Genomic DNA, 14349 nt, shown 5'->3' with positions numbered 1-14349 from the left:
GTGGCAGTTGCAATTATTTTTTTGTCGTAACTTGTTAGTAATTTAGTGAGGTTAAGTTAACTATCTAATTTTGAACTTTGTGTAAACCGTGAGTTCAGAAGGCATAACAAAAGACTTGAATATTGAAGTTGATTAGGGACACTAAAATTAAGTGATTGATGATGAAAGTGAAGTCTGCTATAGGCCTATAGGCAAAGTCGAGTGAGATTAATTTTTGGATGCAAGTTCGGTGAGTCATGTTGAGTGCTACAAAAATTGATATTTTGCAGATCGCAACTGTTAATTGTTCTCAACACTTACCAAAAGAAATCAAAGTGTACCGGGCATTGTAAAAGCCAGACAAACCAATATACCATGCCTCCGAGGATATCCTCTCCTTTTTAAATATTTATTAGTTTGCAAATTTTCACAAACCAATATACCATGCCTCCGAGGATCCTCTCCTTTTTTAATATTTATTAGTTTACAAATTTTCTCTGTTCCAAACTTTTGGTTTAGGTCTAGTAATGGTGGGGAACTGGGGAATGGGGATGTATAAGGGATGATAACCGAAGGTAAAAGAAAATGAAAATGGGTCTGCATAGAGGTGAATTGGTCAAAGAACTGATGGAAGTGGAGAAAAAAAAGGTCGGAGAAGCAAATAATGAGTACAATAAATGAAAGAGAAGCGAGAAAAACTATTCAAACTTTGATTTCGTCCTTGTCGATGGTTCAAACTCTACAGACTTGCCAGTAATTCCAACCAGTTAATTTACGTGGGTGGTTCTGCAAAGTATGGTATAATTGGAAGATCTCAGATGATCTGATGCCAAGCTCAAATAAGCACAGCCACTCTTCTACTATTTCATACCATACAAATCTTCCGCCAGGAAACATTTCAGGACTCGCTAGGGAAGGCAATGAGGTGGAACAAGGTAACTTTTAGTCATAAATTTGCACTACATACACAAAAAAATATTACAGATTTGAGCTGCTACAAAAGATGCGCTCTCATTGCGCTATTCATTTTATTGGACACCATAAATATATACTTCACTGAGAGAAGCTGACAATGGGGACACAATTTTTAATACAGCTGTCTTTGGATGATGTGTGGAGAATAGCTCTAATCTTATGCAAGAAACACTACTTCACCATGAATGAGCTTTTACAGCTACAGCCGCCAACTGCACTTGGATTTTCAGTTACCTGCACATTGAATTAAATGGTTGATAAATGGAGGCTGGAGACGACATCTATAGCATAGCAGCAAACACCTACTACCTTGTCTTTAACTAAGCTCTTTCTCATAAGTGGAAAAGTGGAAGAATCAAATCTAATAAAAGAAACTAAGCAAGGCCATCATCTCAAGACATAGGCAATGAAAGATTTAAGTCATCCTTGTTAGTATAGATTACTATTACAATACTTGCACAACAGTGAAGTTCTGCCATAGAAATGGAAATGGCAAAGAACATTAGTTGACTAATTTATAATCTGATAGATTGGCATTTACCTCAAACGAAACACAGAATTCCAAACAGGTCAAATTGGGGTTGAATATCTTTCAGCTATTATCTTACCTTTTAGGACAGAAGGTTGGCACGTAAAACAGTGGTAAAACCAAAGATGCCTTAACCTTAGTCCCTGGTAATGTGAAACCATCTCATGCATGCTATTCAACCAAGGATTAATAACTCATAATAACTAATAACAATATACAATACACACCCTTCTGAGGGGCTAACAATGACCCTATTGCAGCGGGTATCAAAAATCTACGGAAGATTACAATAAAAAAAATAAAAGCATGAACCTAGGTGTGGTTCCGTTGATTTGTGAGTTGTGACACAAAGCATTTGACCTATCAAAACCAATAGCACAAACATTGTTGATTAATAAAGAACTTTCCATGAACTGGATTAATGTCAAAATGCGCTAGTTTCTCTTCCTATAAGCATGTCTTTCTCCTGACTACTACCCTTGGGGAAACAATTGTGGAATGACTTCAGTCCTCCCCCTTTTGGTGATACTTAAACGACCACTAATCACTGATAGGGAATCTCTGACAGCTATCCATCCAACTCCATTTTTTACAAAAGGAGCACACACAGTTATGGATCCGCTGCGAATCTGGTTTGACAGGAACATGATGGAGAGAAGCATACCATATTGGTTTTCCTGACTCTCGATCAACAGATCCATATCCCAAATCCTCTTCTTCCCAATGAAACCAGGTCTTAAATCTTTTTGAGCCACCATACCCAACTTCTATCATTTATCCATCGTCTCTGAAAACTATAGTTGCAATGAGAAAACCTCGACAAAATTCTACCAGCTTGATTCACTCATTACCATTATGCTTGATCTCAAACGATCTCCAATCAAGTGGAAAACCCCTCTTTTTACTCGTTATAAACTTAAGACAAGTTTAATCCATGATTAACAGACAAAGCCCATGACTGGTTTAACAGAACTTCTTTCCAGATTTAGCTTATAGAAGTTCTACAGTTGACGTAATTTATTCTCTAGACCTAGACCCCGGCTGTGTTTGGTTCACATAATACACGATTCCTGGAAAATGAGAGAAACAAGGAGAGAAGAGAAAGTCACTCCCCCTACTCGTGGTTCCTCTTCCTACCCAATTTATTAGCCAAAAAAGAAAGAGGGGAATATCCTTATATCCATTCCAAAACATGACACATTAGTTCTGAACTGAGTCATTCTTCGGTTCTTCCCATTCCACCTCTAGGTCCCTTCACCCTTAAAAATTCAACGTAAGGCATCAGAAACCAAACCTAACCCTATCGACCACTTACCAAATAGGGAGTATATTAACTTCGTCAGTTCATTTAAGTTGCCATGTTAATTCACTAATTTATCAAACCTTAAGAACATTATGTTATATGAAATTACCACAAAAGGATGTGCTGTTGGTGTATTGAGTATTTCAAAACCTATTCTGCCTTGTTTCTGTAAGGCGCATTGCGCACGCAACCCCCCAGATCCTAGGTGGTTCGCCACAAGCGCGCCTACTCACCACGTTTTCTTTTATGTATTCATAGCAAATCTATCGTAGTCATTGTATTCGTCATATCTAGCGTGAAGACTTCATCAGTTTAATGATATGATAACTGATTGTCAAATGGGAAAAAAGAAGAAAAAAAAATATGCAAACTGGAAATAAGCTTTCAGTCATCATGATCCAACAGAACGGAGTAATAATTTCATGCTAATATGCCAAATACCCATTAACTACCAACCCATGCAATGTTGAAATGTAAATAAAAAACCATTATTTACATTGTTCAGAATTGAAACTAGGGATGTCTTTTATTTAGTCTAATTGGTAAAACTTACCACAAAAGCAGATCGAATTAGCTCCTCTACATAATCCACGGTTGCGCCTTTGACAAAGTCGTATGAGATATTGTCAACTACAAGCTTAACTCCATCTTTCTCGAATATCCTAGAATCATTTAAAAAAGGCAAATGAGATGAAATAAAAAAGTGGATTCTACATAATCTCAAAAACATTGTCTCTGACCTGTCATCAGAATTACTCTTGTCATCCAACAAAAATGCATACTGGAAGCCAGAACACCCACCAGTCTCCACACTCAATCGAAGCATTTTTCCTGTTTCTTTGTCATGCAACTCTTTCAATCTCTGCTAAAGTCAGCGCAAGATCGATAAACTAAAAAAGTAGACTTCTTTATGATTTACAAGAATAATAATAAGACTTACACGTATGCAATTATCGGTCATGCAAACGGGAACAGTAACAGTAACAGCAGCAGAAGATGAATATAAAGAGGTTAGAATTTTATGATTCTGTTTAACTCGGTTGGTCATTAAAGCTGTTAAACGATGAATAAGAAATGATCTACTCATTTTTTTTATTTAGCTAATAAGGTTCTCTGGAATCATGGTTTTTATTATTAACTTTTAACGATGGGCCTGGGTCCATTTGAGGCCCACTTATAGATTACCAACCATTCTGTGTTGAGACTTGAGAAGAAGAAAATGGCAGGGAGCTTTCGGCAATGGGAATCTGATCCTCTCTTTTCCGCTGCCGAAGTTGTCCAAGATTCAGCAGACAGGTCCGGCCTTATTATTTGACTCTTATAGTATAATGGCATTGATATATGTTTTTATTTGTTTGGGCAGAATGGAGTCAATTTATCGGAATTTGTTGCATGAGCAAAGTCTTGTTGAAGCCGAGTCTACTTCACTAGATTATCATAGGCGAGATCTTGCAACTGCTCTTGGAACGACCAAATGGCAGGTAATAATAACCTTTTCTTTTCTTATATCTCTAATAATACCAACACTTTTAACACGCCCATTTTTCCAACTAGTTGGAGGACTTTGAAAGGGCAGTCACTTTGTCAGCCTCAAACGTCAGGGAAGATGTTCTTTCCAGACACAGACACTTTATTAGAGCCATTCAAGATCAAGTTTTTCAAGTTTCTCAGAGAAATACCCACTTGATCAACTTAAATGAAAAAGACCAAGATGGCTTGGCTTTATTTCTCTCTGCTGGAAATCCCGTCGACCCCCTTACCGAGTATGACTCAGATAGTAGTGTTATGAGGAGGTTCCTTGATTCAACCAAGCCTTCTGGATTCAATGATGAGATCATAGAGTTGAGAACTGAAGAAATTGAAGATCCTCGTGAGAATGGTGTTATGCATATAGACCACAGCTTTGATAATATAAAGGAGGATAAACTAAGAAAAGTGGCTTCTAATTACTTTACCCGTCCAGGGTTCGAAACAGTGATTTCCATCGAAGATTCTTCCAAGAACACTCAAGGTGGGAGTTGGGAACTTGAAAATCCTGACTCGAATGCAAAAAACATTTTCTCCAAGAATAAGTTAAGAGGATCACGCAGTAGATTAGACGTTTTTAGTTTTTTGGGTAATATGTGGTATGCCTACGGGGATAAGATGGCAAAGAGTTTTGCAAAGAGGAGAAAAGATGGAGAAGTGATAGGAGATTTTGATCAAAATCCTTCATCATCTTATGCTGATATTTTGCAAGCTGAGCAGGTAATTTTGAATAATCCTTTTGCAAAACTATAATTTGATTGCAATATTTACTTCTTGGTATGTTGAAGAATATGACCTCATCATTTAATTTAGTTTCCAGTTTGTATGTGCTACTCTAGAAAGGAAGACAGTATGATAAGATTATCTGACTACCTACTGAAAGATGAATCAAGTGGGTATGCACTGCCATAAGACGGGAGAAAAGGATAAACCTAAAAATGAACATTTTCACAAAAAAACCCAAATTTTTGGGATGCCCTTAGGTTTAGGAGTTTAAAATCCGTCATGGATGCATGTAAACTTTCTCAGGCTTGTTAGATTTGTGTTTTGAGATGCAAGTTATTAAAACATGTAGATGATCACATTTTGTTTTGCAGGGTACGTATTCCTGGATGGGGTTCTCCTCTGTGCCTAGTAGTTGGTTTGGCTATTATAAGAGATTATATCTAAGGTTGCAGTTACAATTTAATAGGTCTCCATTGCCATTGACATCTCTTCTCATACTTATACTAATGATATTAGGTAAGAGACCTTTCTTTTAGATTTTGAAATACATCGTTTAATCTTCATCACAAGTTTTTCTTCTTATAAATTGTTTACTACTTGGAATTTGTGACTGCAGTAATACCTGTACAGTATATGTAAATTTTCTTTTCTGGATAGATGCTTACATGTCACCTGATAAAAAGATGCTACCCATATCATTTTCTAAAGTTCCTGGTCGTCATCTTTGTTTAGGGCTTTAGGCTGTTAGGCATCATCCCAGTTTCCTGCGTCAGGAGGATGTTCTCCATTCATTTCTGTCTTTGACCTTTCAGGATGAGAGGAGCGTTGAACCATTTGCTCAACTTTTCGGATCATGTTGATTTTGATGTTAAAAGTTGATTGAAATTAAGAAAAAAATGAAGGGGACAAGAGCTTGTTTGATGCATTTTAGACTATAGGTAAATATGCAGTTTATCATCCAACAGTAAGAGAACTGTTGTTTATATCTCTGAAGTATCTCCAATTCGCAATGGATATTTAATATATGAACTTGAGGAACCAACAATGTAGCTACTTGTTTATATACCCATGATGAACACTAAACCAGCTTTGCTTGAAGTACTGCCCTTCATATCACGAGATTTCTCGACAATTTAGAGCCAACAATGATAGCGGAGATGATTGTGAAGACAACGCACTGCAGTAAGCCATTAACCAAACAGAAGAAGAATAGGTAATGGTATACGAGCTCAATTTAAAACACCAGCAGAATAGCTTTATAGTTTAGTGCATATGCTGTCATGAGTTAAAGAAGATACAAAATATGCATATAAAAATGGGAAATAGTTTTTGTTTTGAAGTTGATTAGCATCAACGAAAAAATTCAGAATAGGGAGATGGTGTGAGGGATTGTCTAGATTCTAGACTGATGATCCCCTCAGTAATCAGTTCGGCTATTGATGAAACCTTAAGATGGATACTAGTAGGTGTATACCACTAGTAGTTACAGTTTTTATTGAAAACTGCAGAAGTAGTTGGAGAATGATGCAATTATTTGGCATTAATTAGGTATGTTAAAGGTAACTTAAAGACTTTGGTAAAGTGCCCAGTGGCTGACACCCTATGATTTACTAGGCTTGGATGTAGTGATAGAGGCCTTATGGATGATTTCCTTAGCTTTCTCTCTTTGTTTTCAGTTCCTTTTGGTGTTTCCAAGCATTTGAAGAAGGTATGTAGATGCTTCGTTTGGAATCAGGAGATAGGGAAACAAGATGTATCTAGTAAAGTTGGATACAACCGTGGGAGGAAGGGGGGGTTCTGTGTTTGGGGTGCAAGCACAATTTGCTTATAAATAAAGCTTTTTTAGCAAAATGGTTAAGGAGGTATGGTTAGGAACACACGAAAGAGAGCATCTTCCTATTACAGTTATGTGGACACTATGGAAAGAGAGAACCTCAAGGTCTGTTAATGGCCTTGAAGCATGTTGCTATGGTACATTGATTGTAACTCGTTCTAATTTAAAAGTTAAATTAAATGAATTGAGTTTTACAGATTAAGAGGAAAACAGAAAACAGAAAAAGAAAAAAGAAAATTTCTCTTGGGAGCCTTGTATTACATTAATAGTAAATACTATTGGTATCAGTGTTATGTATTAATTTTTAGTTTTTGTTTGCAAGTCTTCCTGCTTATCTGTTTTGATAAATATACAATACTCCACCTTTTACCGTTGAAAATATAAACAAATAAAGGTTGCCATGGGTTGCTTTGAGTTTTGTGCGCATTATTAATTTCCAGGCTTTCTATATAATAGATCTACAGAGTAAGCTTTTTAGTTTTCAGTTTCATCGATTAAATTATATGCTGATATCGTAGATGTGTCAAAGACTGTTAATAATCCGTATAAATGACCTGCCAATTATTACTCTATTGTATCTTGTGGTGTTTATGTCTTAGCCAAAGCCCGAACCATAACTGATTTGACTGTAGTTCTTATGAACTTTAAGATAATGACAAAATGACTGCACAGTCTCTCAGCTGGTACAGTCTGTACCTTTAAAAGGAAAATGAGCAGAAAAATCCTGGCAGAAATTGTGGACCCGACCTTAATTAGTAAATACAAGTATATCGTGCGACAACCACAATGCCAATACAATGTTTTGATGAATAATCTGATGTTATTATTATTATTTAATTTTCACAATTTATCTTATTCGAGATTTATTTACTGGCTTTTCTTCTGTTTTCATATTCTTTCCGACATTTCCTTCATAGTGTGTGCGAAGTTGATAATGTACACAACACTTTAAGCTCATTTTTGTTGGGTATCGTGTTAGTAAACTAACAGTTACTCTTCTCTCGCAGGAATGCTGTTATTTATACTGGTCTGAGAATGGTCTTTCTGCATCAAGTCTTTGTTGGACATCTCCAAATTTTCAGTATCAATGCACTGTTCTATACATGGATTTCTTTCTAGGAATAGCATTGTGAAGAGATTTCACTGTTTATGATATCCATTGGGCATGGTGTTCCAAAAATCTGTTCTTGCGATTTTGAAGCAGGAGTTACAGATTTATACAATCCAAATGCTTCAAGAGCCTTAAAATTACACGGTGAAATGTATATTTTGTGTCATCCCAAAAATTATCTGCACGTCTTTCTGTTGAACTGTTCAAACTTGTTAATAGTCTTTTCATTCACTAATGGGCCATAAATGTATATATATTTATTAGATGTGAAAAGTAATTTGTGCCAACACCTCTCCCAATCGGCAACACGTACGAATAGAAATGTAAAAATATGTCGACAAAGTTTCGTGATATGTTTCGAAAAATATCGAAATTTTCTGGCAATTGGTGTGCAAATATTAAAAAAAAATTGCGAGGTCTCTCAGACTACAAACCGACAAAAAAAAAACTCTTACTTGGCAATAAAGAATGAATTGTGCCGGGAGTTTTGGATTGGAATCAAATCTTATTAGTTGGTCAAAGAAACAGAGGTTTATTATGAGTGGTGTGGCATATAAGTGTTCAAGTACGTACTCATTACTTGTGTTTTCAATGTTAAAACTCCAGTTATTTATTATTACTTGTTTATTTACAGCTCATTGCGTTCGTTTCCGGCCATGCATTGATATACACAAGGTCAGTAGTATCTTATGGTTGCATGGTCTTAGTATATTTGAGATATTGAATGATTTGGAGTCAGTCTTTGAGACAATGTTACTGGGGTGGGTGATATGTTTTAGGGAAAAGTTAAACAAATTGTGGGATCTACTCTTCATGATTTGAAAGATGGCGGCGGGTCTGATCTTGTGACAAATTTTGAATCGGATAAGTCAGCTGCACAATATGCGGACTTGTATAAAAAGGATGGACTTACAGGTGGTCATGTAATAATGCTTGGTGGAGATGATTTGAGCAGAGCTGCAGCAATTGACGCCTTGCTTGCCTATCCTGGTATGTTGTTTCAAAGACCTTTTCATCTCCAAACATAACCACTATTACATTGTTTTACATCAGGGTTAAGCTTATCCATGCGTTGGGACTAAGATATTTTCATAATATGCTTAAAACTTACAGATTTTTCCTTCTACTGAACTTATTGCGAGGAATGGTATATTCTAGGCGGTTTGCAAGTTGGAGGTGGGATCAATTCTGACAATGCTTTGAGTTATATCGAGAAAGGGGCCAGCCATGTCATTGTTACATCGGTATGCAATTCATACTAATTTACTACTATGAAGTTCTTAGCCAGTTCAAAGAATGTCACACAATCTTTTGGGATATTCGGTTTCCTGCATTTATTTTGTGCCAGTGTATAGTCAATCAGCTATAATATTACAACTTTTACAAAGAATTCCAATATGTCTAGTATTAGATCGTGAGAGGCACATTTATTACTTATTAACCCATACACCAAAAGAAAGAAATCTTGTCTGTTTGTAGAATACATGGTCATGTAGTAGATTCAGTCTTAGTGTCTTACTTTGAGAAAATTACCTGGAACTACCCTTAGCTCTGATTCTTTGACTAGGAAATCTGTTATTCGGAGGTATTAGTGGGGAGAAGTATGGAGGATGTAAACCATGGCTAATTCTGTCAGAGAAGGGAAACATAATATAAATCCCAAAATCTCATTGAATCACGCCTTGTGCTCCATTTGCACATTCATGTGGAATTCGTTATTGACTTACTTCTCCCGCCCTCTTACATATGTCACACCAAACAAGTATCATTATGGAAAATTCAAGGTAACTGTCTTCTTACATAGATAACCTTATTAGGAGAAAAAAGGTAACTATCAACTTTTGCTGCCCTTTGTGTATGGCTGATGGAGAGTCTGTCAGTCACATTCTCATCCACCCATTGTCCTTTTTCATTGGAGATATCAGATATGGGGTCATTTTGTGGTCACTATGGGGTGTTTTGGGTTGTTCCTCGGTCAGTGAAAGGCTTGTTGGTTTCTTGGGTCTTAAGAGTCCATTCTAATTAGGGGTGTAAACTGTGGAGCATCTTACCCTTTGCTATCATGCCGGCTCTGTGGCTGGAAAGAAATAGGAGACACTTTGATGATTGTGTGACATCTATGGCGGGGATGATTATATCGGTCAAAGATTTCATTTTCCTTTGGTCGAAGTTTTGGGAGGAGTGGAGAGTCACACTCTTTGAGGAAATTTTATTCAGATGCGATTTCTTGCTCAGCCAAGCTTGATTGCACTTTGTTGTTGTTGTTGTTATTCTTCTTAGTGGCAGATTTGAGATTTGTCATTGTGTGTTTCTTGTGTTCTTGTTTCCCCTTGTTGTGCTTCCTTGGGATATCTCATCCTATATTGTTGATATTATGGTTATATGTAAATGTAGACAGTTTGCCGATCAAACCAAAAAAGAAAAAGATAAAGAAATTTATAATAAACTTTCACACCCCATTGGGTTGCAAAACAATGCCCTCTTATTAAATAGTGCAAAAGAAATTTGGGAGATATGGAACATTTGTTTTTCATTGCCACTCCCGGAGGATATAGACATAGGTCCTGGAGATGTTCTTAACTCAGTTGGGCAAAGCTAATTGATACATTTACAAGTGTTTCCCTCATCCAAGAGGAAGTGATTATTTGAGCATGTGAAATATGCAATTGTATTGGTAAATTTGAAGGACAGAACAATAGGATATTCAATTTCAAAAGGCATTGTGTGGAACTCTGAACTATAACACAAGTAAACACTCTTCAGTTGGGCCTTGTGTTTTCAGTTGAAACTTTTTAACATAAAAAATTAAATATATCCGCGGAAGAATTTACTGGTATGTTATTGGTATAAACTTGTGTTCTTTCATTAAGCTTCTCAATTTCATTGCAGTATGTTTTCAATAATGGACACATGGACCTTCAAAGGCTCAAAGATCTTGTCTGTAATATAGGAAGGAGGAGGTTGGTGTTGGATTTGAGCTGCAGAAAGAAGGTATGCATGATCTTATTAGTTGTTATAAACATTTACTGTTATTAGACAGGAATTTGCAACTAAAGTAATAACACTAATACAATGTTACATGTGCCACAAAAAAAATGTTAATGTTATGTTCTAACTTCTAAATCTCCACAAGAAGGCAAGTTTTATGATGTAGGACAACAATGAAAATCTTAACAACAGTTAATTAGTATCGAAAGGTAGGAAATATGTTTGATTGTTTATATAGAAATTTATTTCAGGGTAAGAAATTTATTTCCTTTAATTGGTTAGGTATTATATTTTTCAGGGTGGGAAATATGCAATTGTCACTGATAGGTGGCAAAAGTTCAGCAATGTATATCTTGATGAGGAAACTTTGGAATTTCTTGCCGTACATGCTGACGAGTTTCTAGTTCATGGAGTTGATGTCGAGGGAAAGAGGTCAGTTTTCTTATTCTTTTCAATTGTTGTAAATTTTACTTCACATGCCTTTGGCTATTATGGCAAGGCATGAAGGATTTGTTGTTATCTGTTTCTGTCAGAAATCACAATAAAGAAGACTGTCCTTAGAATCAGCAAATATGCTAAAATATTTCTCAGCAGGCAAGTATTTGCAAATAGGAAATCACTGGTTATGACTTGGGAGGTTGGGGCCAAGGTCTTAGGTTCAATTCCCACCCTCATCAGGGAAAAAGGGATTTAAGGGAAATTAGGGAATAAAGGTTCTAGCTATCAAAAAACAAAGGGTAAAAAAAGAAAGGATAAATCTGATTCAGGGGTCAGGTAGTCTATGGCTTTCTCCAAGTTCGGTGAAAGGTATGTTAACCTCTTGGTCTTCGGGTTTGCAATCTCAAAGGGGAAGACGTATATGGAGTATGATACCATTTGCGGTCTTGTGGGGCCTATGGATGGAAAGGAATAGAAGGACTTTTGAGGGGGTTGTGGCATCTTTGGAGGATGTGATCATGTCGATTAAAGGCCTCTTATTCTTTTGGGCCAAAGTTCATGAGGAAAACTAGTAACATTCCTTTTGAGCACTTCGTGTGTAGATGGGAAGATATTTTGACTTGAGATCGTTGTGTTTTGGTTCTTGTGTACTTTGTTTTTTCCTTTTAGATTTCCATTGTAAGGATATCTCATCCTACTGTTTCTCTGTTTCTTAATTTTATATCAATAATATATATATTTACCAATCAAAAAAATAAAATAAAATGACATATTAAAATCAGTTTTTGAAACCGATGCAACTTGCAAGTATCACTAGTCTAATATATGTTCATCTACGAAAGGCAATTTTGACTGCATATTTATTTGCAGGCTAGGAATTGATGAAGAACTTGTTGCATTGCTTGGCAGGCACTCTCCCGTATGTACTATATCAACATTGCATGGTGTTGTTTTTTTCTTTTTAATTTCCTTTGCTTTCTATCCTTGGCCCAATCTGCTAGAGAATGAACAGTAGAGAAGGATTTGGCTTCCTTTGTCCCAAGATTATTTCATTGGCAGTTATTATATAAAATGCTACTGAAATGTGCCTTCTCATTTGATGTTAGCTGTGATTCAAAGTCTTTCTTGTTCTAGAGGAAGTAACTTTTTCATGTTAATCTTATCAAGTCATTTACCATAAACATATTGATGAAGAATTCAACTGCTTATTCAGAATAGTATGTACTCGATGCCTTGTGGAGTTTATCTAGATTGTATCTTTGGTACGCCTCTACAGGGTACAATATATGGGCGACCAATGTTTTTTTTGTACGAAGCTGCAAAACTCGTCCACTTTTTATGTTAATTTACTTTCTTGGTAATGAGTTCATATATTTGGAGTCCACCTCCATGCACCAAACAGCAATCTTATCTACCTCGTACTCCATGTCACCTACTCACAATTTGGAATGCATGTAACGTCTACCAAACACAACCTAACTCATTAACCATTTAGAATATGTTAGTTTAGAATGACATACTATTTTATGAATTTTTGAACATTTGTTTCTCCTATGTTTTTCTTATGGAGGCAATGGCTAGGACAACATTTGAAAATTTTGTCTTCATTATTCAAGGATGAACATGGTTTATAATATTTAGTTTAGACTATATACTATTTCCTATGTTTTTCTTACGGAGACAATTTATGGAACAACATCTGAAAATTTTGTCTTCATTATTCAAGGACGAACACGGTTTAGAATATGTAGTTTAGACTAGATACTTTCTTACACTATCAGGTATATTTAAATCCATTGTTCGTATATCTAGATCGTAGATAAGGAGGTGTCATTTAAGTGAACCGGTTACCAATTCCTAATGTTATAAAGTTGGAACTTTGAGCACCACTCAATTGAATTATACACTACATTATCCCCATCTCTCTACTATGATGTGTTCAGAACTTACAATTTTTCCTTTTATGCACATATTTACACCGTTTAAAGACATGGACACGTTATGATGTGTTCTGTTTTTCTGTTAGATTCCTGTAACTTATGCTGGTGGAGTTATGACGATGGCCGACTTGGAGAGGATAAAGGTGGCAGGTGCGGGTAGGGTTGATGTAACCGTGGGAAGTGCTTTGGATATTTTCGGCGGTGATATCACATACAAAGATGTCGTAGCTTGGCATAAGAAGCAAGAGTCCGTGGCAGTCTAGTGGGCCCCAGACATGCTTATACTGTCGAAGTTTCTAGACATGTTGCTGCTATCAGGCATGTACACTTTACCTTTCCTATTGTGTAATTCTTTTTTTGTTGCCAATGAGGATTCACTTGTTGTATACTTTGCTTTTGGTATAGAACAGTACATGATCATCAGCTAAATTTTCTTGCACTAAAGTGTTGCCTGATTGAATTCCTTTTCTTTATTTTCAAAGTTTTATCTGTGAACTAAACAATGGTTTGATGATCTCATTTGTCTTATGAGACGATCTCTACCCTTCAGTAGTTCATAATTCTTTTTTTTTTTGGTGTGGTGGGGGCTATCACTGTGTTTTATGGTTAGTGATTTCAGGAATCCATTTGTATTTATTAATTGAATTGAGATAAATATTTATGAAATAGTCATTTGAAAAAGAAAAAAAAAGAAAAAAAACTATTTATGAATTATGATTTAGTTTTTTTGCTTAAGTACAAAATTTGACAAGAAAAATTAGATATTTAAAATTGGTAATTTTGTCTTTTAACTTCATTGTGCGTCTGTCTTTTTACTTCATTATGTATTTAAAATTGGTAATTTATGGTTAGTGACTTCAGTCACATTTGTTCTTTTAACGAAGCAGATTAACTCTATAAGCTCACTGTTTGCAGCAAGGCCCAAAATATCGATATCAATCAATATATCGGTGTACCCAAAAACAGATATATATCGGATATATCAGAAATATATTAGAA

General features: G+C 35.9%; 3 protein-coding genes across 7 annotated transcripts; 2 read left to right on the top strand and 1 right to left on the bottom strand.

The window, feature by feature from the left end:
* Positions 1-796: 796 nt before the first annotated feature.
* Positions 797-8271, top strand: LOC147489242 (uncharacterized). 2 transcript variants are annotated; one of them, XM_086572775.1, is made up of 5 exons: positions 797-914; positions 4150-4267; positions 4341-5033; positions 5411-5555; positions 7881-8271. In XM_086572775.1, the coding sequence occupies exons 2-5, from the start codon at positions 4151-4153 to the stop codon at positions 7904-7906; spliced, it is 981 nt and encodes a 326-aa protein (XP_086428901.1). In that variant the 5' UTR covers positions 797-914; position 4150; the 3' UTR covers positions 7907-8271. The 2 variants fall into 2 exon arrangements, with proteins under 2 accessions (XP_086428901.1, XP_086428900.1); XM_086572774.1 differs by lacking the exon at positions 797-914 and adding an exon at positions 3944-4082.
* Positions 906-3930, bottom strand: LOC147489243 (Iron-sulfur cluster biosynthesis family protein). Of its 2 annotated transcripts, none has more exons than XM_086572782.1 (4): positions 3727-3930; positions 3527-3648; positions 3340-3448; positions 906-1188 (listed from the first exon to the last, which is right to left on the bottom strand). In XM_086572782.1, the coding sequence occupies exons 1-4, from the start codon at positions 3871-3873 to the stop codon at positions 1126-1128; spliced, it is 441 nt and encodes a 146-aa protein (XP_086428908.1). In that variant the 5' UTR covers positions 3874-3930; the 3' UTR covers positions 906-1125. The 2 variants fall into 2 exon arrangements, with proteins under 2 accessions (XP_086428908.1, XP_086428907.1); XM_086572781.1 differs by having other exon boundaries at positions 3527-3651; positions 3727-3873.
* LOC147489241 (1-(5-phosphoribosyl)-5-[(5-phosphoribosylamino)methylideneamino] imidazole-4-carboxamide isomerase HISN3, chloroplastic-like) lies at positions 7988-13866 on the top strand. 3 transcript variants are annotated; one of them, XM_086572776.1, is made up of 8 exons: positions 7988-8128; positions 8619-8659; positions 8764-8974; positions 9143-9228; positions 10874-10975; positions 11271-11404; positions 12281-12329; positions 13437-13866. In XM_086572776.1, the coding sequence occupies exons 1-8, from the start codon at positions 8023-8025 to the stop codon at positions 13611-13613; spliced, it is 906 nt and encodes a 301-aa protein (XP_086428902.1). In that variant the 5' UTR covers positions 7988-8022; the 3' UTR covers positions 13614-13866. The 3 variants fall into 3 exon arrangements, with proteins under 3 accessions (XP_086428902.1, XP_086428904.1, XP_086428903.1); XM_086572778.1 differs by lacking the exon at positions 7988-8128 and adding an exon at positions 8389-8528; XM_086572777.1 differs by lacking the exon at positions 7988-8128 and adding an exon at positions 8413-8549.
* The last annotated feature ends 483 nt before the right edge of the window (positions 13867-14349 follow it).

The sequence above is a fragment of the Coptis chinensis genome, chromosome 7, assembly GCF_015680905.1.
Source record: "Coptis chinensis isolate HL-2020 chromosome 7, ASM1568090v1, whole genome shotgun sequence".
In the NCBI taxonomy this organism is placed as follows: domain Eukaryota; kingdom Viridiplantae; phylum Streptophyta; class Magnoliopsida; order Ranunculales; family Ranunculaceae; genus Coptis; species Coptis chinensis.
The sequence above is the reverse complement of the archived record's forward strand: the minus strand, read 5'-3'. Positions and strand labels throughout refer to the sequence as shown.